Below are 22,851 nucleotides of genomic sequence, written 5' to 3' on the forward strand. Positions count from 1 at the left end.
TACATACACTAAGTTGACTGTGCCTTTAAACAGCTTGGAAAATTACWGAAAATTATGTCATGGCTTTAGAAGCTTCTGATAGGCTCATTGACATCATGTTAGTTAATTGGCGGTGTACCTGTGGATGTATTTCAAGGCCTACCTTCAAACGCAGTGCCTCTTTGCTTGACATCATGTGTATCTTGCTCATGGATTAGTTGTATTGACTGCTATAYGAGTGTAATAAATCACACTTGAAAAAAGTACTCTCTCAAGTAGACACCCACACGTCATCCCCACCCTACCTACCCTGACGGTGCCATTGTAGCCGGAGCCCACTTTGTAGAGGCCGTCCTTGCAGAGCAGGTAGAGGAAAGAGCCGTCGGTCTGCAGCAGGCAGCGCTCATCCTCATTGACGGTCACCTCCTTCACTACCCACTTGTTCATCAGTGCCGCCCGCTTGATGCCGTTGCCGAACCAATCTTGGATCTGGATCTTGCCCACCAGCACGGCCTGCACGCTCCTCTGTAGCGCGTTCAGAATGGTTGGCACCTGGGACGAAGGTGAGGGAAGAATAAAGATTAAGAATGAAGAATTAATGGAAATTAGCTAGAAGAGAAAAATGAAAGAACCGTTTTGGCTGGACCGTGTGGAGTGTTTTGTATAAAGGTCTGGTTTGAACTCAGGGCTCCAGAGTGCGACCATTTTAGGGCTGTCCCCCCAAAAAATGTAATCTTGGTGGACCAAGAGTCGTCTGTTCTTTCGACCAATCGATTGGTCTGCATTTTTAAACGTGTATTTTTCCTTATATTCACACATCCTATGTGTTTTAATCAATTCAACTAAACTCAGCAAAAAAAGAAAGTTCCACAGACATGTGACTAACAGAAATGGAATAATGTGTCCCTAAACAAACGGGAGGGTCAAAACCAAAAGTAACAGTCAGCATCTGGTGTGGCCACCAGCTGCATTAAGTACTGCAGTGCTYCTCCTCCTCATGGACTGCACCATATTTGCCAGTTCTTACTGTGAGATGTTACCCCACTCTTCCACCAAGGCCCCTGCAAGTTCCCRGACATTTCTGGGAGGAATGGCCCAAGCCCTCACCCTCCAATCCAACAGGTCCCAGACGTGCTCAGGTGATTGCGACAAAGACAGTAGAAAGGCCTCTTTAGTGTCCTAAGTTTTCATAAGTGACCTTAATTTCCTACCGTCTAAGCTGTTAGTGTCTTAACGACCGTTACATGTTCATTAATTGTTTATGGTTCATTGAACAAGCATGGGAAACCATCTTTAAACCCTTTACAATGAAGATCTGAAGTTACTTGGATTTTTACAAATTATCTTTGAAAGACATGGTCTTGAATAAGTTACTTTTTTTTGCTGAGTTTATAATCACTGAGCTCGTCTGATGCTTTAAGCACACGGTTTGATTAAATATTTAAGACACACAAATGACTAGAGGGACTCCAACCAGAAATTAATTTGATTGTGCTGGGCCAGACTCAGACTTTGTRCGCTGTGTAAAAATAAATAAAGACAGCGAGTGACTGACTAGCACCCGTTGTCGCTCTCTCCTCCCTGCTGCGGCAACCACCACAGATCAAAGTGTTTATTCCTCTGTCCGTGTTGCTGAAGCTACAACATAATTACAGCGATTTAACTTATTTTCCACCCCTTATTTTACCAGGTAAGTTGACTGTGGACACATTCTCATTTACAGCAACGACCTGGGGAATAGTTACATGGGAGAGGAGGGTGGATGAACGATCCAATTTTAAGCTGAGGATGATTAGGTGACCGTGATGGTATGAGGGACATATTTTGTAATTTAGCCAGGACACCGGGGTTAACACCTCTACTCTTACGATAAGTGCCATGGGATCTTTAGTGACCACAGAGAGTCCGGACACCCGTTTAACGTCCCATCGGAAAGACGGCACCCTACACAAGGCAATGTCCCCAATCACTGCCCTGGGGCATTGGGATATTTTAATTTTTTTAAATTGACCAGAGGAAAGGGTGCCTCCTACTGGCCCTACAACACCACTTCCCGCAGCATCTGATCTCCCATCCAGGGACTGACCAGGACCAACAAAGCTTAGCTTCAGAGGCAAGCCAGCAGGTGGATGCAGGGTGGTACGAAGCTGACTGAAAAGTTCTGTAACCAAAATCCTTAATTTGTTTAGGAAAAACATTCCATATTCCTTTTAACCCTTGATCTCTTTAAATGTACAGTGGTTTTTCCTTTAAAGGTTGTGTCATACTGCAGCACAACTTGCGGCGTAATTGTATGGCATGTTAGCATGGTTGGCGTCATATTTTACAGTCAGCAATTGTTGCCATTAATGCTAGTTTGAACACCAGAGGACATCTTTGAGAAGTTATTGAAGTGACACGGAGCTGTAGGCATAAGAGTCCTGTTTACTGTAGCTGTTTTACATTTACATTTAAGTCATTTAGCAGACGCTCTTATCCAGAGCGACTTACAAATTGGATTAACTTACTTATTGGCATAAAGAACTACTACAATATACAGTAAGTATATCATTCAATGATTCATCTGTGCATGTCATCACACAGCATACAAATCATCCATGTCTTTAAATACAGTCAAGCATTTTAGTTAAAAAACGAAATAAAGGGAGCATTTAATTAAACAATGAATAAACCGCAACATCTCGGCCACAGCGATTGAATTCACAAATGCAGTYGACTGTTTTAAATATTGGCTGTACTAGAGACTAAAACTTTYGGTATTAATGTTCGTTAATATTATGGTGTTTCTATTCCAATAAAAACAAAAATGYATTTTACAGTAGCCTATGTAGGCCTCAGGGCTCTCTGTGTATTTTTAAGGGCCAGCCATGCTGCCCTGTTCGGAGCCAATAGCTATTTCCCAAGTCCCTTTTTGTGGCACCTGACTACACTACTGAACAGTAGTCTAGGTGCAACAAAACTAGGGCCTGTAGGACCTGCCTTGYTGATAGTGTTGTTAATAAGGCAGAGCAGTGCTTTATTATGGAYAGACTTCTCCCCATCKTAGCTACTGTTGTATCAATATGTWTTGACCATGACATTGACCTCAACTTGCTAAATTTCCACATTATTCATTACAAGATGTCGTTGAGGTTTAGGGTTTAGTGAATGAATGGTCCCAAATACAATGCTTTAGTTTTGGATATATATATATATATATATAAAATAAAATGTTTAATTTAACACCTTTTTCGTTGTATTTAATTGGTAGTTACACTCGTCCCAACTCTGAAACTCCAGTACGGACTCGTGAGAGGCGAAGGTCAAGAGCAGTGCGTCCTCAGAAACACAACCCAGCCAAGCCATACTGCTTCTTGACACAATGCCCACTTAACCTGTAAGCCAGGCACACCAATGTGTTGGAGGAAACACAGTACACCTGGCGACCGTGTCAGTGGTTTGGGCTTAGTGGGACTATCRTTTGTTTTCAACAGGACTATGACACAACACACCTCCAGGCTGTGTAAGGGCTATTTGATCAAGAAGTAGAGTGATGGAGTGCTGCATCAGATGACCTGGCCTCCACAATCCCCCGACCTCAACCAAATTGAGATGTTTGGGATGATTTGGACCGCAGAGTGAAGGAAAAGCAGCCAACAAGTGCTCAGCATATGTGAGAACTCCTTCAAGACTGTTGGGAAAGCATTCCAGGCTAAGCTGGTTGAGAGAATGCCAAGAGTGTGCAAAGCTGTCATCAAGGCAAATGGTGGTTATTTGAAAAATCTCAAATATAAACTACATTTTGATATGCTTAACACTTTTTTRGTTACTAAATGATTCCATATGTGTCATTTCATAGTTTTGATGCCTTCACTATTATTCTAAAATGTAGAAAATAGTAAAAAGAAAAGAAAAACACCTGAAGGAGTAGGTGTTCTACAACTTTTGATCGGTAGTGTAGGTCGCCTAATCTATCTGGATGAGGAGGCGGGGTCGTAYTTCTAGGATGCGTGTGTTGTCTCACCTATATGGGGTGCTATGGGGAGGTATAGTCTATGTCTAACCTGTGTGAGTTGGGTTGTACGTATAGGATGTGTGTTGTGTTAACTTAAAATGCATGGAGATGTATGGGGCAGGTCTAACCTGTGTCTAACCAAGTCTAACCTGAGTGGGGTTGTATAGGAAGTGTGTTGTCCTTTCCCTCACGCTCTCATCTAACACTTCCCACACTGCCCCTACTCGGGATGGTATCCGCCCGTCCCAAACCTTCGCTCTCTCTCCCCCGCTACTCTCTCTCTTCAATTATCATCTCTTCCCTCTGCTCAAACCTTCTCCAACCTATCTCCTGATTCTGCCTCCTCAACCCTCCTCTCCTCCCTTTCTCGCATCCTTTGACTCTCTATGTCCCTATCCTCCAGCCGGCTCGGTCCCTCCCCCCTGCCCTCCGTGGCTATCGACGGACTCACTGCGACTCACAGAACAGGGCTCCGGGAAGCCGAGCGGAAATGGAGGAAAACTCGGCCTCCCTGCACCGGGCATCCTTTCACTCCCTCCTCTCTACTTTCTCCTCTTCTGTCTCGTGCTGCTAAAGCCTTTCTACCACTCTAAATTCCAAGCATCTGCCTCTAACCCTAGGAAGCTTCTTTGCCACCTTCTCCTCCCTCCTGAATCCTGCCTCCCTACCTCCCGCCCCCTCCTCCCTCTCTGCGGATGACTTCGTCAACCATTTTTGAAAAGAAGGTCGACGACATCCGATCCTCGTTGCTAAGTCAAACGACACGCTGGTTTCTGCTCACACTGCCCTACCCTGTGCTTTGACCTCTTTCTCCCCTCTCTCTCTCCAGATGAAATCTCACGTCTCTGTGGACGCGCCGGCGCGCCCAACAAACCTGCCCGCTTGACCCGTATCCCCTCCTCTCTTCTCCATACCCATTTCCGGAGACCTTCTCCCTTACCTCACCTCGGCTCATTCAACTCATCCTTACCGCTGGCTACGTTCCCTTCCGTCTTCAAGAGAGCGAGAGTTGCACCCTTCTGAAAAAACCTACACCGATCCCTCCGATGTCAACAACTACAGACCAGTATCCCTTCTTTTTTTCTCTCCAAAACTCTTGAACGTGCCGTCCGTGTGCCAGCTCTCCTGCTATCTCTCTCAGAATGACCTTCTTGATCCAAATCAGTCAGGTTTCAAGACTAGTCATTCAACTGAGACTGCCTTCTCCTGTGTCACGGAGGCGCTCCGCACTGCTAAAGCTAACTCTCTCTCCTCTGCCTCTCATCCTTCTAGACCTATTGGCTGCCTTTGATACTGTGAACCATCAGAGATCCTCTACTCCCACCCTCTTCCGAGTTGGCGCATCTCCGCGCGGCCACGCTTGGAAATCTCGCCTACCTGACAGTGGCGCTCCTACCAGGTGCGTGGCGAGAATTCGTCTCCGCACCACGTGCTCTCACCACTGGTGTCCCCCAGGCTCTGTTCTAGGCCCTCCTATTCTCGCTATATCACCAATCACTTGGCTCTGTCATATCTCTCACATGCCTCTCCTATCTATTGCTATGCAGACAGCCACACATGATATCTCTCCTTTCCCCCCTCTGATAACCAGGTGCGAATCGCATCTCTGCATGTCTGGCAGACATATCAGTGTGGATGACGGATCACACCTCAAGCTGAACCTCGGCAAGACGGAGTCTGCTCTCCTCCCGGGAAGGACTGCCCGTTCCATCGATCTCGCCATCACGGTTGACAACTCCAATGTTGTCCTCGCTCCAGAGCCGTCTAACGCTTGGCGTGATCCTGCGACAACACCCTGTCGTCTCAACTCACATCAAGCGGTGACCCGTTCCTGTAGGTCATGCTCTACAACAATTCGCAGAGTACGACCCTGCCTCACACAGGAACGGCGCAGGTCCTAATCCAGGCACTTGTCATCTCCCGTCTGGATTACATGCAACTTCGCTGTTGGCTGGGCTCCCTGCCTGTTGCCATTAAACCCCTACAACTCATCCAAATGCGCGCAGCCCGCTCTGGTGTTCAACCTTCCCAAGTTCCTCACGTCACCCCGCTCCTCCGCTCTCTCCACTGGCTTCCAGTTGAAGCTCGCATCCGCCTACAAGACCATGGTTGCTTGCCTACGGAGCTGTGAGGAACGGCACCTCCGTACCTTCAGGCTCTGATCAGGCCCTACACCCAAACAAGGCACTGCGTTCATCCACCTTCTGGCCTGCTCGCCTCCCTACCTCTGAGGAAAGACAGTTCCCGCATCCCAGCTCAAAACTGTTCCTCTCTGGCACCCCAATGGTGGAACAAACTCCTCACGACGCCAGAGTCACGGAGTCAATCACCACCTTCCGGAGACACCTGAAACCCCACCTCTTTAAGGAATACCTAGATAGATAAATATATCCTCCTATCCCCCCCTCCCCTTAATATGAGTTAGATGCACTATTTAAAGTGGTTGTTCCACTGGATATCATAAGGTGAATGCACCAATTTGTAAGTCGCTCTGGATAGAGCGTCTGCTAAATACTTAAATGTAAATGTAAATGTTTAGTGTTGTTCCACGTTGTCTCACCTGGATAGTTTGGCAGGTGTGACTGCCGTTGTAAGTGAGGATGGCGGAGACGGCCTGCAGGGTCTTGCCTGTGTCTCCCAGGACACCACCAGGCTGAAGAGGCAGGCGCAGGAGAGGCGGGTGAGGCCTGCCCCATGGGGTCATTCATCCCTGTGCTGCGCACCGTTGTCTCCAGCAGCAGGTGGAACAGAGACTCTGTAGTGAGGAGACGGAGGGTTAGAAAAGGCTGTGTGTGCGTCTGCATACCTGTGTCTGCACAAGTGCGTGCGAGTGGTGTCTATTTAGTAGTAAAACATGGTATTTCCCATGTCCCATGAGGACAAAAGCTATTTTTTAAGCTTATGGGATAGGGTTACAATTAGCATAAGGAGTTAGGTTTAGGGGTTGGGGTACGGATTATGTTTATGGAAAATAGGATTTTGATAGAAATTAATTTTAGTCCTCACGAGGATTGAAAAACATACCATGTGTTCTATAATATAAGCTTCTACAACCCTAAGGCCCACTAATAAATACAAGTATTTCATAAAATAAACCTGCCTTTTTGCAGCAATCACTGATCTGGCTTTCCAGTCATTCTATGAAATGCCACTTTTGTTACAAATGTAACCAGAACCATGCATAATAACATCCACTAATAATGACCAAACTCTACTGTAACCAGAACATGCATAATACACATCCACTAATAATGACCAAACTCTACTTAACCAGAACCATGCTAATACACATCACTAATAATGACCAAACTCTACTGTAACCAGAACCATGCCTAATACACATCCACTAATAATGACCAAACTCTACTGTAACCAGAACCATGCATAATACACATCCACTAATAATGACCAAACTCTACTGTAACCAGAACCATTGCTAATACACATCCACTATAATGACCAAACTCTACTGTAACCAGAACCATGCATAATACACATCCTAATAATGACAAACTCTACTGTAACCAGAACCATGCATAATACACATCCATAATAATGACCAAACTCTACTGTAACCAGAACCATGCATAATAACACATCCAACTAATAATGACCAAACTACTAACAGAACCATGCCTAATACACATCCTACTAATAATGACCAAATCTACTTACCCAGAACCATGCATAATACACGTCCACTAATAATGACCAAACTCTACTGTAACACAGAACCATGGCATAATACACATCTACTAATAATGACCAACTCTACTGTACCCAGAACCATGCATAATACACGTCCACTAATAATGACAAACTCTACTGTACCAGAACCATGCATATACACATCTACTAATAATGACCAAACTCTACTGTAACCAGAACCATGCATAATACACGTCCACTAATAAATGCACAAACTCTACTTTTCAGACCAGAGAACATGCATAATACACATCTACTAATAATGACCAACTCTACTGTAACCAGAACATGCATAATACACATCCACTAATAATGACCAAACTCTACTGTAACACAGAACCATGCCTAATACACATCACTAAATGACCAAACTCTACTGTACCCAGAACCATGCATAATACACAATCCACTAATAATGACCAAACTCTACTTGTAACCAGAACCATGCATAATACACATCCACTAATAATGACCAAAATCTACTGTAACCAGAACCATGCATAATACACATCTACTAATAATGACCCAAACTCTAGTGTAACCAGAACCATGCATAATACAACATACAATAATGACCAAAACTCTAGTACCAGAACCATCTATACACATCCACTAATAATACCAAACTCTACGTAACCAGAACATGCTAATACACATCCACTAATAATGACCAACTCTACAACAAACCATTGCATATACACGTCACCAATAATGACAACTCTACTTTACACAGAACCATGCATAACACATCGTCACTAATAATGACCAAACTCTACTGTAACCAAAACCATGCATAATACACATCCACTAATAATGACCAAACTCTACTTAACCAGAACCATGCCTAATACACATCCACTAATAATTGACCAAACTCTACTGTACCAGAACCATGCATAATCACATCCACTAATAATGACCAAACTCTACTGTAACCAGAACCATGCCTAATACACATCCACTAATAATGACCAAACTCTACTAACCAGAACCATGCTAAACACATCCACTAATAATGACCAAACTTCTACGTAACAGAACCATGCCAACATACACATCACTAATAATGACCAAACTCTACTTAACCAGAACATGCCTAATACACATCCACTAATAATGACCAACTCTACTGTAACCAGAACCATGCATAATAACACAATCCACTAATAATGACCAAACTCTACTGTAACCAGAACCATGCATAATACACACCACAATAATGACCAAACTCCTAGTACCGAACCATGCTAAACACATCACTAATAATGACCAAACTCTACTGTACCAGAACATCCATAATACACTCCACTAATATATACCAAACTCTACTTAACCAGAACCATGCATAATACACATCACTAATAATGACCAAACTCTACTGTAACCAGAACCATGCATAATACACTCCACTAATAATGACCAAACTCTACTGTAACCAGAACCATGCATAATACACATCTACTAATAATGACCAAACTTACTGTAACCAAACCTGCATATCACATCCAACAAATGACAAACTCTACTGTAACCAGAACCATGCCTAATACACATCCACTATAATGACCAAACTCTAACTGACCAAAGACCAGCAATATACACCATCCACTAATAATGACAAACTACTTAACCAACCATGCAAATACACATCTACTAATAAGACCAAATCACTGTAACCAGAACGATGCCATAATACACATCCACTAATAATGACCAAACTCTACTGCTAACCAGAACCATGCCTAATACACATCCACTAATAATGACCAAACTCTACTGTAACCAGAACATGCATAATACACATTCCACTAATAATGACCAAACTCTACTGTAACCAGAACATGCTAATACACATCTACTAATAATACCAAATCTAGTTACCAGAACCATGCCATAATCACAATCACTAATAATGACCAAACTCTTGTAACCAGAACCATGCTAATACACATCACTAATAATGACCAAACTCTACTGTAACCAGAACCATGCCTAATACACATCCCTAATAATGACCAAACTCTACATAACCAGAACCATGCTAATACAACATCCACTAATAAGACCAAACTCTATACTGCTAACCAGAACCATGCATAATACACATCCACTAATAATGACCAAACTCTACTGTAACCAGAACCATGCATAATACACATCTACTAATAATGACCAAACTCTTTCAACAACTGAAAATAGAAAATTAACAAAGATCTCAAACTCTCTCTCAAGCACAAGCTCACATGCTAGTGAGTTGCCATTTAGTCTTCATATTTCAAGTCTTGGCAACTTGGCTCTATTAGCTAGATAACAAGGTAGAATAGTTGAACTGTTATGAACACACTCCTGTTTGAACAAAGAAAAGGGTGCGCTCTTGAGGCTCATTAGCCGTTCTCAGCTGTTAGAAGTCTCGTACTGGCGTTAACAGACGATTGCGATACTTGTTCCATCTCTCAGGTATTACATTCAACAAAGCAAACATTGAAATACCGTTATAGAATGTAAAGTAGAAAATCCAAACTGGTACGTGCGTCAATACCGGAATAAAGTAAAATACAGTTTACCACCTAACCCTAGCATTGGGCTCCCGAGTGGCGCAGCGGTCTAAGGCACTGCACCTCAATGCTAGAGGCATCACTACAGACACCCTGGTTCGAATCCAGGCTGTATCACAACCGGCTGTGATTGGGAGTACCATAGTGCGGCGCACAATTGGCCCAGCCTCGTCCCGGGTTTGCCTAGGGTAGGCCGTCATTGCAAATAAGAATTTGTTCTTAACTGACTTGAAATGTTTTTAAATAAAAGCATGTGCATGAGTCTTCCCATGCATGTGTGCGCTAGTACTCACCCAGTACATCAGGAGGTTCGGCCTGGAAGCCCTCTGGCTGTTGTCCCTGCAGCATGTCCAGCAGGGCCTGTAGGCTGCGCAGGCACAGTGAGGGGTGGGAGAACAGTGTCTCCTTGATCAGCTCAAACACCCCACACAGACCAATGCCAATGATCTAAAGAGAAAACAAACAATTATCAGATAACTGCTAATCTGCCTAACTAATTACAGCCCCGTAGCACTCACATCGGTAGCCATGCAGTGCTGTGAAAGGCTGGTCATGGCTCACATCAATAGCATCCTCAAAACCCACTCCAATTTGTATACCGCCCCAACAGATCCACAGATGATGCAATCTCTATTGCACTCCACACTGCCCTTTCCCACCTGGACAAAAGGAACACCTATGTGAGAATGCTATTCATTGACTACAGCTCAGCGTTTAACACCATAGTGCCCTCAAAGCTCATCACTAAGCTAAGGAACCTGGGACTAAACACCTCCCTCTGCGACTGGATTCTAGACTTCCGGATGGGCCGCCCCCAGGTGGTAAGGGTAGGTAACACATCCGCCACGCTGATCCTCAACACGGGGGCCACTCAGGGGTGTGTGCTCAGTCCCCTCCTGTACTCCCTATTCACTCATGACTGCACGGCCAGGCACAAATGCAACACCATCATTAAGTTTGCTGATGACAACAGTGATCTGATCACAGACAACGATGAGACAGCCTTTTGGGTGGAGGTCAGAGACCTGACCGTGTGGTGCAAGGACAACAACCTCTCCCTCAACGTGATCAAGACAAAGGCGATTGTGGACTACAGGAAAAGAAGGACAGAGCACGACCCCCATTCTCATCGACAGGGCTGTAGGGGAGCAGGTTGAGAGCTTCAAGTTCCTTGGTGTCCACATCACCAACAAACTACTTTGGTGCAAGCACACCAAGACAGTCGTTAAGAGGGCACGACAAAACATCTTCCCGCTCAGGAGACTGAAAAGATTTGGCATGGGTCCTCAGATCCTCAAAAGGTTCTACAGCTGCACCATCGAGAGCATCCTGACTGGTTGCATCACTGCCTGGTATGGCAACTGCTCGGCCTCTGACCGCAAGGCACTACAGAGGGTAGAGCGTACGGCCCAGTACCTCACCGGGGCCAAGCTCCCTGCCATCCAGGACCTCTATACCAGGCGGTGTCAGAGGAAAGCCCTAAAAATTGTAAAAGACTCCAGCCACCCTAGTCATAGACTGTTCTCTCTGCTACCGCATGGCAAGCGGTACCGGAGCACCAAGTCTAGGTCCAAGAGGCTCCTAAAAAACTTCTACCCCCCAAGCCATAAGACTGAACAGCTAATCAAATGGCTACCCAGACTATTTGCATTGCCCCCCTCCCGCCTCTGGAATGCTGCTGCTACTCTGTTATTATCTATGTAGTGTCACTTTAATAACTCTACCTACTTGTACATATTACCTCAATTACCTCAACACCGGTGCCTCCGCACATTGACTCTGTACCGGTACCCCCTGCTCTTTAATTATCTGTTATTCTTATCTTACTTTTTTGTTTTAGGTATTTTTTTTAGCTGCAAAGGCCTACACCTGTTGTATTTGGCGCATGTGACAAATACAATTTGATTTGATTTTAGGCGTATGTCGCACGTCACTACTTCATAGGAGGCATTTGAACATAAAGGTGTTTTTTTTCAATCAATTCGTGTTTTGGCAGAAATGTCTTCTGGAACATGTGAACTTTCATGTGCCTTAACAACAAACTTGTATGCCATCTTTAAATACGAATACAACTTAAATTACGAGCCGAGTTGGTTCAGCCACAGAAAAAAGACAGGAACCTTCCCGCTAGCCATTATTGGCTGAGATAATGGATGGGCTGGACATGCCAAGAGAGGAGTTTGGATTTGTCTGCCATGTAGCAGGCGTCTATAACATGAGCTGCTCAGTATGTGTAGGTATTCCTTTCTAACGCGGCTTTTTTGAAAGATATCACGTAGCAGAAATCCTAAAGTGTTGCTCTCCACATTCTGGAAGAGTATGATAGCTCAGGAGATGGAGAGAATTCTTGAGTTTGATTGCAAATATGCAGAGGGAGTCGAAAAGAGAACAGACAGAAGGCTGTTGTATAAAACACCTGTCTCCGGATTACATCTTCAAACTGAGGGAAACCATGGCATTCGTGACAGAGGGAGAAACGTCCATCCATGTATACGGGTAAGAGTCTATCTAGCTACATTTTCATATATTTTACATTTCTAATTTTGTCAGTAAGTCATTTTCATTTCAAGTTGAAGCGTACTGTTAGCTAGCAAGCTAACATTAGCTGGCTGGCTCTCTACCTAACGTTACCTGTATGATCTGTGTAGTAGTACTAGTCTTATCTCAGAGCAATTTGGATTGCTAGGTATAGCCTAATGTTAGCTAGCTAACATTGAACCTGGTTGGTTAGTTACCTGCAGATTCATGCAGGGTAGTAACATTATGAGTTGGGAGTATGGTTCATTGTTTAGCTAGCTAGCTAGCCAGCCAGCCATCTACACAAACGACTCCACTATGCAAGTAACCATTTCACTACACCTGCATCCTGTGTATGTGACAAATAAACTGATTTTATTTGATATGTGTTTACCAGCGACGGTAATGTGAAGAACRTGACCTGCACCAAAGTCAAATTAGGATATAACGGGTGTGTTCTTAAATTCATTCTGGAGTGCCAGAGTGTGCTCACGCTCAGGGTGGGCTCAGAGCATTTGTAAATTCAGAGCGCTTCACTCTCGGAGCGTTGAAAACGCACACTGGACGCTTTGGCCGAGGAGTAGGGTTATTCTACGCATTCTGACCTCACACCGGCAGTCAAGCACCCAAGTTAACTTTGGCTACCTTGCTAGCTACTCCCAGACACAAATGAGAGAACACCTCACTGACCATTTTACTCTCCCTAGCAGAGCTGGTTAGGCTATGTTCATGTTATCCAGAGCGTTGGTGACCAACTGTGCTGCTGGCAACAACTTCATTACACTTTTTTTGCCCACGGTTACTGACACCGGCCATATTCAACAGGTATTGAGCGTTCGCAAATTCATCAGTTATTCTGAGCGAATTTACTGTGTCCAAGTGCTAAAATTCTCTGATAGAATGCCCTGCTTTTATTTCGACACACTCACAACCGTAAGCCCTTTTCTGTAATTGGCTCGCCATTAAATAATGTTGAGTTTATTTTCCTGTAATAATGAAGACACATTAGCTAAAGTGTAGACGTCATCTATATGATAGTCATTATTTGAACTGGCTCGTCAGCTAACATTAGCTAGCTAGCTAACAAGCTAGAAACAAAACATTGTTTTTAAAGTTGCTTTTAGTTTGCTAGATTGACATATATAACATTTAATTTTAAAAGGGTGGGTTTATTGGTGTTAAAATACACTAGTTAAGCTATTTTGGACTACCAGGCTGCTGTCGTCATCCAGCCTGTAGTTTTTGTTTTACGACAATAACGACAATGACAAGTTTGAGGTTGGACGATTAAAGAATGTTCATGATGTTACTGCGACAACTGTCGATAGACGTAGTATAAACCAGCCTTTAGTTTAGAAATCTTTGGTTGTTTAGTGCATGGCCTCACATGTGAATCGTTAAAGAGATGCGTGGGGCTAAAGCTTAAGAGGATGTGAACAATGCTGAATGGGTGTAGACAAAGAGCTCTCCAGTAGGTGTACCAAAACATTCAAGGGCCATTTTCTCAAAAGTGGAGGTTACAAGTTTATCAACTTTCAAAGCAGAATTAATTTCCCATTGTTCCTCAACTGTAGTGTATGATACATCATTTTCTAGCTCTGAGTCTATACCTTTAGCCAAGAGTAAAAAAACATTTCAAATGTTGCTACATGAGACCAAATCGAGCTGGTCGGTCACATATGATGTGCAACTAACTTAGGAGCAATGCTCCCTCTAAGCTGCCAGCATGCAGGGAGCACTCAAGCAGCTCCCAGGGACTGCCAGGCAAATAAATAAATCATCCTTCCACATTTTCCCCGTTAGTGTTAACTATCAACAATTCCCTTTACTGTGGGAATTGTGATCAAATCACTGCAATTTTAGCCAACTTCAATGCGACATAACAAAACCAAAACTATGCAAGGCTTAGCATGCAAAAAAAACTACACAAAATATTTGGTTTAGGCAGAGGGCATCAGAGTAAGATTCTACTGCAGGCACGACTCAGGCCCGTACTCTACACAGACCGGTGCGCCATAACCAATCGGAGCTGTAAGTAGGCCTATATGCAAACAGACCACTGCCATATATTTGTGCCGTTCACTTTGAACGAGACTGTTTTCAGCATGAGTGGCCGCGATTATTATGCCCTTGTTTTGAGATCAAAGCGAGAGCTGCATGTAGTCAGTAATGTGGGAGTGATTGCTTCCTACAAGAACCCCAAACCTGTTCATTTCTAGCCATCTTTGAAAAGTGAGTCAGGTAAAAGAGCTTTTTTTTTACATCTTAAAATGGGCAGTGCTGTATTCTGAGACAGGCTTGAATAAACTAAGTAGCCAATAGGCAGAGGGTAGCATAATTTGTCTGATTCTCTGTAGTAATGGTATGGGAAAAATAATTAACTGTATTTTGTAAAGTGGTTTGCATCAAACAAAATGTTCTGTCAGTAGAAGTGGATAAACAGGTTAATGTCAAGCCCTGCATGTTTTTTCAAAAGCCTCGGAATATAGGCCCACATTGAACACCACACATTGGCAGCTACATTGGCATTTTCTCCATATTTTTTTTTAATGGTAGGCCATTCTGGTAGACCTACAAATAGCCACAGTAGCCTACTTGGCCACTTAAAACGGTAAATTAAAGTGGGCACAGCCTCTTTTTTATTTTACCTTTATTTAACTAGGCAAGTCAGTGAAGAACCAATTATTATTTTCAATGACGGCCTAGGAACTGTGGGTTAACTGCCTTGTTCATGGGCAGAAAGAGATTTGTATTTTGTCTGCTTGGCGATTCGATCTTGCAACCTTTCGGTTACTAGTCCAACGCTCTAACCACTAGGCTACCTGCCGCCCCAGTATCTACAAACGTGCACCAGAAGTTGCACAGAATTCTCACAACGTTCAAGTTTGCGCTCAGCATACGTGAAATTTGCTCAGTGCGGCCAAAACATTTGAGAACATTGCTTAGGAGTCCACCTTCCAACTAATATTTTGCTAACTGAATATTTATGTAAACTCAAGATGCATTTTATATTTTAGGACAATTGTGATGGATTTAGATTTTTCCAATTTGTTCCATTCTTTCTGGCCTTGAGAAGCTTTATGGATCAACAGTAGGATCCAATATATTGGGATAACAGGTGTAAGAAGACCTAAGCTAGATAGCCCAGTACACTTGAATATTTACCTGGCAACAGCAGCCATCAACTAGCCATCGATGACAGGCTGATTGCAGTCTGCAAAAGAAGACTAGACCATTCCCTGTTGGCACATGGGCTGCAGCCCAATTCTTAGATTTTTTTACACTAATTGGTATTTTAACCAGTCATATCAGATCTTTTTCAGAGAAGATCTGATTGGTTAAAAGAACAATTAGGGGGGAAAATCTGAATTGTCTAGTAATATGGTCAATTGTTGCAAAGAAATAACTAGTTAAGCTGCAGCTGGCCCAGAACAGAGTGGCAAGTCTTGCTCTTCATTGGGCTAATATTAATGCCAGTCTCTCTTGGATAAGAGTGGAGGAAAGACTGATTGCGTCACCTCTTGATTTTATATGACACATTAATGTGGTAGATATTCAAAATAGTTTGCATAGTCAACTTACACACAGCACTGGCACACACACTTACCCCACCAGACATGCCTCCAGGGGTCTTTTCCCAGTACCCAAGTCCAGAGCAAATTCAATAAAACAAACATTATTATACAGAGCCGTGAGTGCATGGAACTCCCATCTTATATAGCGCAAGTGAACAGCAAACCTGGTATCAAAAAACAAGTAAAGCAACATGTCTGTCATATTCTATTTCTACCTTTCCACAAACCCTGTTCCCGTCACTCTGCTTCTGAAGTAACATAACAGATGGAATTGGTTACCTTGGGAAGCTTGATGGCGGGCTCACGGAACTCCTCCTCCTCGCTGTCCGAGTCCCCGCTCTGCACAGAGCTCCTAGAGGCCAGAGCCAGGGACGCCTCCCGCTGCTGCCATTCCAGCACGCAGTGGCGCACGTTGCAGTACACGTTGAACGCCGATGGGTTGCTATGCAGCTTGATTTCTGGCATGCAGAAGACCCCATCAAGGTTCTCCGTCTGTGGAAAAGAGAGAGTGAAAAATACAGCCATGACTCAAATGTGGAGTCAAATAAAAGCTAAGAGTCTATTTTTTAGAAATGAAGGCATCAATACATTTCAACCATTTTCTATCCCCCCCCCCAAAAAATGGTCAAATAGAAGGAAAAGGTGTCTTAGAAAACATCTAGCAGAAAAGGTCGTATAAAAGGTACTAGAAAAACATCAACACAACAATGTTGAAGGAAAGACCCCTGCCAACTAATATATTTCGTTTTGCAGAACTTATTTGCCTTCTCTAAGTTTAAGAAATATTGCCTACGGTCTTTATAATTGTTACCAAAAACTCACATCTTTTAAGATATTTTCTCATGTCTCTCCCTCACGAGGGAGAAAAACGAAAGTTCACAGAACTAACAACTGGAGTTTGACTTAACAATTCCTGTTTTTAACGATGACAACATGGTTTATGATTTAAGTGAATAAAAAACAACGTTACCAAATCAGTAACATAATGACTGCAACTGAATTGGCTACAATGGGAATTCATAGTAGTCAAACTACAGTTGAGTCACCTGTTACCGTACTCCCTTGCACTGGCATACTGTTATGTTCAGCTCATAACAGATTTCGCTCTCATTCTGTCGCATTGTTGTCAAAGCAGGTGTGTTAAAACAGTCTGGACAACCCCTCTATCTCCAGTTAATGTCACCACTCCTGGCTGTTACTGACACCATCCCATGTACAGTACAAAAAATTAGAGTACAGTGCAATGTACTGTACTCTAATAAACTATATACACTTGACTGTACTATAGTTCATCCCCAATTAATTGAGGTTGTTCTGAGGGCAACTCAATATGAGAAAGGTTTTAATGTTTCGTACACTGTGCATCTATATAACTATTATTAGATTATTTATTCAGGGAAAACCCATTGAGACCACGGTCTCATTCCCAAGGGTGCCCTGATCACAACAATACAACAATCAATACAACGTCATACAAAACACAAATGTATGAAAAACCGTTAGTCCTCAGCCACTAGGTCCTCAATGAACACCCTAAACTGCACGAGTGGCAACAGAACATCTAATTGTAATGAGTTCCGAAAATGTATCCAGCAGTGAGGTGCATTAAAACAAAGGCGGATTGCCGGATTGGGTGGAGACCCGAGGAACCTCAAGAGTTAACCAACCCTGTGAACGAGTTTGGCAACTCATGTCTTTATACCTCAACAACAAAGTTAGGTAGGTCGGAAGATTCTGTACTTCCCCAAAAAGGGAATAGTGAAGTGCTCTACAGTAGTGGTTCCCAAACTGTGGGGTCCCCCCCCCCCTAGGGTGGGGCACGTGGGTCCACAAAATGTTCTAAAGGAACTTGAAAGTTGTAATAACAGAATGCACGAGGTGCAATTTCAAAATTGGGTAGTGCATCATCAGTTCCGCTTGTCATGTCAGTCATTGCATATATCAACTAGCCCAGGTCAGCTAAGGTTTTTTTATTTAGGTTTTTTAGCCCATATATATTGTTGTAATTTGTTGGTCACTCAAATATCACATGGACATACATTAGACATAGCAAAATGTATAGAGAATTGCAGGAACATTTGCTTTAAAATTGCAACATTTACTTTGCACCCCATGACAAAATGTGTAGAATTGCAGGATATCATAAGGTGAATGCACCAATTTGTAAGTCGCTCTGGATAAGAGCGTCTGCTAAATGACTTAAATGTAAAATGAAAATGTAAATAAGCTTTAAACCTGAAAAACTCTCTCCACCAACAAGAGGGGTGTGAACGGTTTGTATCATGAACAGTGCTTGGCGGGACGTTACCCAATGCTCTATTTTACAAAAAGGCCACTTTAAAATCTTAGCTTTTTAACTAGCTCATCAGTATGTCTTTTTAAACGCTAAATCCTTGTCAATCCAAAAGCCCAGATATTTATAGAAGGGAACCCGATCCATCTGAAAAACAAGCGAGAATTGGAGAACATGTATTTTGTCTTGCCTACATTAAGTACAGGTTTTAAACCAACCAGGGCATTTTGTAAGGCAACAAAGTCAGATTGCAGCTCTAACAATACCTGGTCTACAATTGGGGCAATGCATACATCACAGTATTGTCTGCATACAAATGAACATTAAAAGTTAAGATATTATTTATAAAAAATAGTCAAGAGAACAGGTTCCAATACCGACCCATAATATTGAGCAATCTAGACTAAACACCCTCAGAAATCACACTGTTCTGACAGATAATTCTCAAACCTTTGAATGAGTGTATGATCGTCAACAGTTTGATTATTATGAACTAATCAATTTAACATCCAAAACAAGCATAGCCGTTCTAAAACCGGATTGGTGCACATTAAGAGAAGTTGTGTGTGAGAAGTTAAAAAAGTTCTTAGCTGACAGTTGGCCAGGGATTCTAAAACTTTGGAAGGGCAAGATAATTTGGAGATTGGACGGTAGTTATCCAAGTCAGAAGGATCTCGTCCTTTATGTAGGGGGAGACATGTGCCGCTCTCCAGATCTTAGGGATAACACCAGAAACAATTGTAACATTAAAGATATACAGAACCAGTCATGTTTGGACACACCAAGTCATTCCAGGCTTTATCTTTATTTGTACTATTTTCTACATTGTAGAATAATCTTGAAGACATCAAAACTATGAAATAACACATATGGAATCATGTCGTACCCCCAATAATATGAGATTCTTCAAAGTAGCCACCCTTTACATTGATGACAGCTTTGCACACTCTTGGCATTCTCTCAACCAGCTTCATGAGGTAGTCACCTGGAATGCATTTCAAATAACAGGTGTACCTTGTTAAATAGTGGAATTTATTTCCTTCTTAATCCGTTTGAGCCAATCAGCTGTGTTGTTAAAAGGTACGTATGGTATACAGAAGATAGCCCCATTTGGTAAAAGACCAAGCCCATATTATGGCAAGAACAGCTCAAATAAGCAAAAAGAAACGACAGTCCATCATTACTATAAGACATGAAGGTTAGTCAATTCGGAACATTTCTAGAACTTTGAAAGTGACTTCAAGTGCAGTCGCAAAAAACATCAAGCGCTCTGATGAAACTGGCGCTCATGAGCACCGCCAAAAGAAAGGAAGACCCAGAGTTACCTTGCTGGAGAGGATAAATTCATTAGAGTTTACCAGCCTCGGAAATTGCAGCCCAAATAAATGCTTGACAGAGTTTAAGTAAGACATCTCAACATGAACTGTTCAGAGGAGACAGCGTGAATCAGGCCTGCAAAGAAACCACTACTTTATATTTAACTAGGCAAGTCAGTTAAGAACAAATTCTTATTTACAATGAYGGCCTACCAGAAGGCAAAAGGCCTCCTGCGGGTATGTGGGCTGGGATTAAATTTTATWWAAAAAACAGGACAACACACACATCACGACAAGATAGACACCACAACACTACATAAAGAGAGACCTAAGACAACAACATAGCATGGCAGCAATGAAAGGACATCAATAAGAAGAGACTTGCTTGGGCCAAGAACACAAACAATGGACATTAGACCAGTGGAAATCTGTCCGTCGGTCTGATGAGTCCAAATTTGAGATTTTTGGTTCCAACCGCTGTGTCTTTGTGAGACGCAGAGTAGGTAAATGGATTATCTCTGCATGTGTGGTTCCCACCGTGAAGCATGGAGGTGGTGGTGTGATGGTGCTACAGCTAGTGACAATGTCTGTGATATATTTAGAATTCAAGGCAGTTAACCAGCATGGCTACCACAGTATTAGGCAGCGATACACCAACTCATCTGGTTTGCACTTAGTGGGACTATCATTTGTTTTTCAACAGGACAATGACCCAACGCCTCCAGGCTGTGTAAGGGCTATTTGAACAAGAAGGAGAGTGATGGAGTGCTGCATCAGATGACCTGGCCTCCACAATCACCCGACATCAACCCAATTGAGATGCTTTGGGATGAGTTGAACTGCGAAGGGATGAGTTGAACTGTGAAGGAAAAGCAGCCATCATGTGCTCAGCATATTTGGGAACTCCTTCAAGACTGTTGGAAAAGCATTCCAGGTGAAGTTGGTTGAGAACATGCCAAGAGTGTGCAAAGCGGTCATCAAGGCAAAGGGTGGCTAATTTGAAGAATCTCAAATATATTTGGATTTGTTTAACACTTTTTTTGAATACTACATGATTCCATGTGTCATTTCATAGTTTTGAGGTCTTCACTATTATTCTACACAGGGGGAAAATAGTAAAAATAAAGAAAAAGCCTGGAATGACTAGGTGGGTCCAAACTTTTGACTGGTACTCTAGGTCAACAGTTCTGCAATTAGTGGGGCAGACAGCTGCAGTAAGGGATTAAGTGAATCCTCACATGGCCCAGGTGAAGTCATGGGGCTCAGACCTGAAAATCGTTGAGAGCCAGGTCTGGACGCGAGGGAAGCTGCGTTGGAATAATCCTTCCACTTAATCGATTCCACTTTGCTTCCGGTGCAGTGGGATGTGTTAGTACGGAAAAGTTGTCCAAGGTAGTATCCTCAGTAGCTACTGCAGATGAGCCCAGTCTCACCAGTGGTTCAGAACCTTTTTCGATTACTGTACCACCAACTCCCGCCTAATTAAATAAAGGTTTAAWAAATAAATGAAACTGAAGTACCCCCCTCATGTGCATTTTACCAGTAAGCCTATGGTCTCACGAGTTTAAGTACCCCCTACGAATAGGCCAAGTACACCCAGGGTTCCTAGTACCCCTGGTTGACAATCACTGACAGAGCATCCTGGATTTCCCCCTCGGTCATTTAGAATTGTTGCATCAAAAACAGCACGCAGTCTTGAAGTCTCCTTAACCAGAGCGAGACGTTCTCTTAGCACCCTATTCTCCTCGAGTAGCTCAATGATCCGGCTCCTTTGAGGCATGGAGCTGTTAGCATTTATCAGAAGTATATACGTACACATCAGTTCCTCTTCGACTACAATGAACATGTCAAAGGTCTTACATTTAATGACTTTGCTGTCCATCTCCGGATCCGACTCCAAAACAGAACAGTGACATGCTTATTCTCAGGTCAGAAACTGCTGTCCCGGCTACAAGAGGCAACCGCAACGTGAGACAAGCTTTGCCTGTTACAGCCAGGTAACCAAGATAGTCGAAGCTAGCCTGCTAATGCTAGCTCCAGGAGACAGCAAAAATCCATCCAAACACAGTGTTAAAAGCGGCATCAWCGCCGTGGTCCCAAAAACAAATGCTTAAAACAAAGGTTTTAAAAGTATAAAATGTATAGGTTTCTCAGAAATATAAAAAACGTATAGCAGCAAGCTTTTTATTTTTAAAGTATAAAAACACCGAAGCATTGCATCCTGATGCATGCAGACACCAAACTTTTCTGCTTCAGAGGTCACGAATCCTACAAATGAAAAATCGCAATCAATTAGCTTAATTTCGTCGCGACCATGTTACATTTCAACAAAATAACGTTGCAGGAATGCTAATCTTATCCGTTTCTAACTACAGAAACAATTTCAGAACCATCTGAGATGGTGGATGATGGATGGTGGATGGCTTGCTGACAAGACATGGGACGATACATTGTCAATAATCCATGTCTTCATTTTTTACTAAACATGGCTCATCTGGAAGATAGCTTGGTCTCAGCATTGACTCCCTTTCAAAATAAAAGGTTCAATAAAAAATGTTGCCCATATCCTTGAAGAATGTTAGTGAATGTAACAGTTTAGCTTCCGTCCCTCTCCTCAACMTGGGCTCGAACCAAGGACCCTCTGCACACATAGACAACAGTCACCCTCGAAGCATCGTTACCYATCGCTCCACAAAARMCGCGGCCCTTGCAGAGCAAGGGGAACAACTACTTCAGGTCTCAGAGCGAGTGACGTCACCAATTGAAACGCTATTAGTGCGCACCACCGCACCACCAAATGTATGCTATGAAGCTGGTTGTCTCGCGCACCTACAGTGCAGGTCATAAAAAGCTAGCTAGCTCTGGGCGGCAGATACAAGTCCAACGTTGTAACCACTAGGCTAACGGAAAATTT

The 22,851-nt window shown here is 43.0% G+C and overlaps 1 protein-coding gene across 1 annotated transcript in view; it reads right to left on the reverse strand.

The window, feature by feature from the left end:
• LOC111959629 (MYC binding protein 2) overlaps window positions 1-22,851 on the reverse strand; it is a 236,902-nt gene that overhangs the window by 191,472 nt on the left and 22,579 nt on the right. The window contains 6 exon segments of the mRNA XM_023981339.2: window positions 289-531; window positions 6,534-6,610; window positions 6,613-6,660; window positions 6,663-6,728; window positions 10,530-10,683; window positions 16,608-16,820. Coding sequence (XP_023837107.1) covers window positions 289-531; window positions 6,534-6,610; window positions 6,613-6,660; window positions 6,663-6,728; window positions 10,530-10,683; window positions 16,608-16,820 — 801 coding nt within the window.

Source organism: Salvelinus sp. IW2-2015, linkage group LG36, assembly GCF_002910315.2.
Source record: "Salvelinus sp. IW2-2015 linkage group LG36, ASM291031v2, whole genome shotgun sequence".
NCBI classification, from domain to species: Eukaryota; Metazoa; Chordata; class Actinopteri; order Salmoniformes; family Salmonidae; genus Salvelinus; species Salvelinus sp. IW2-2015.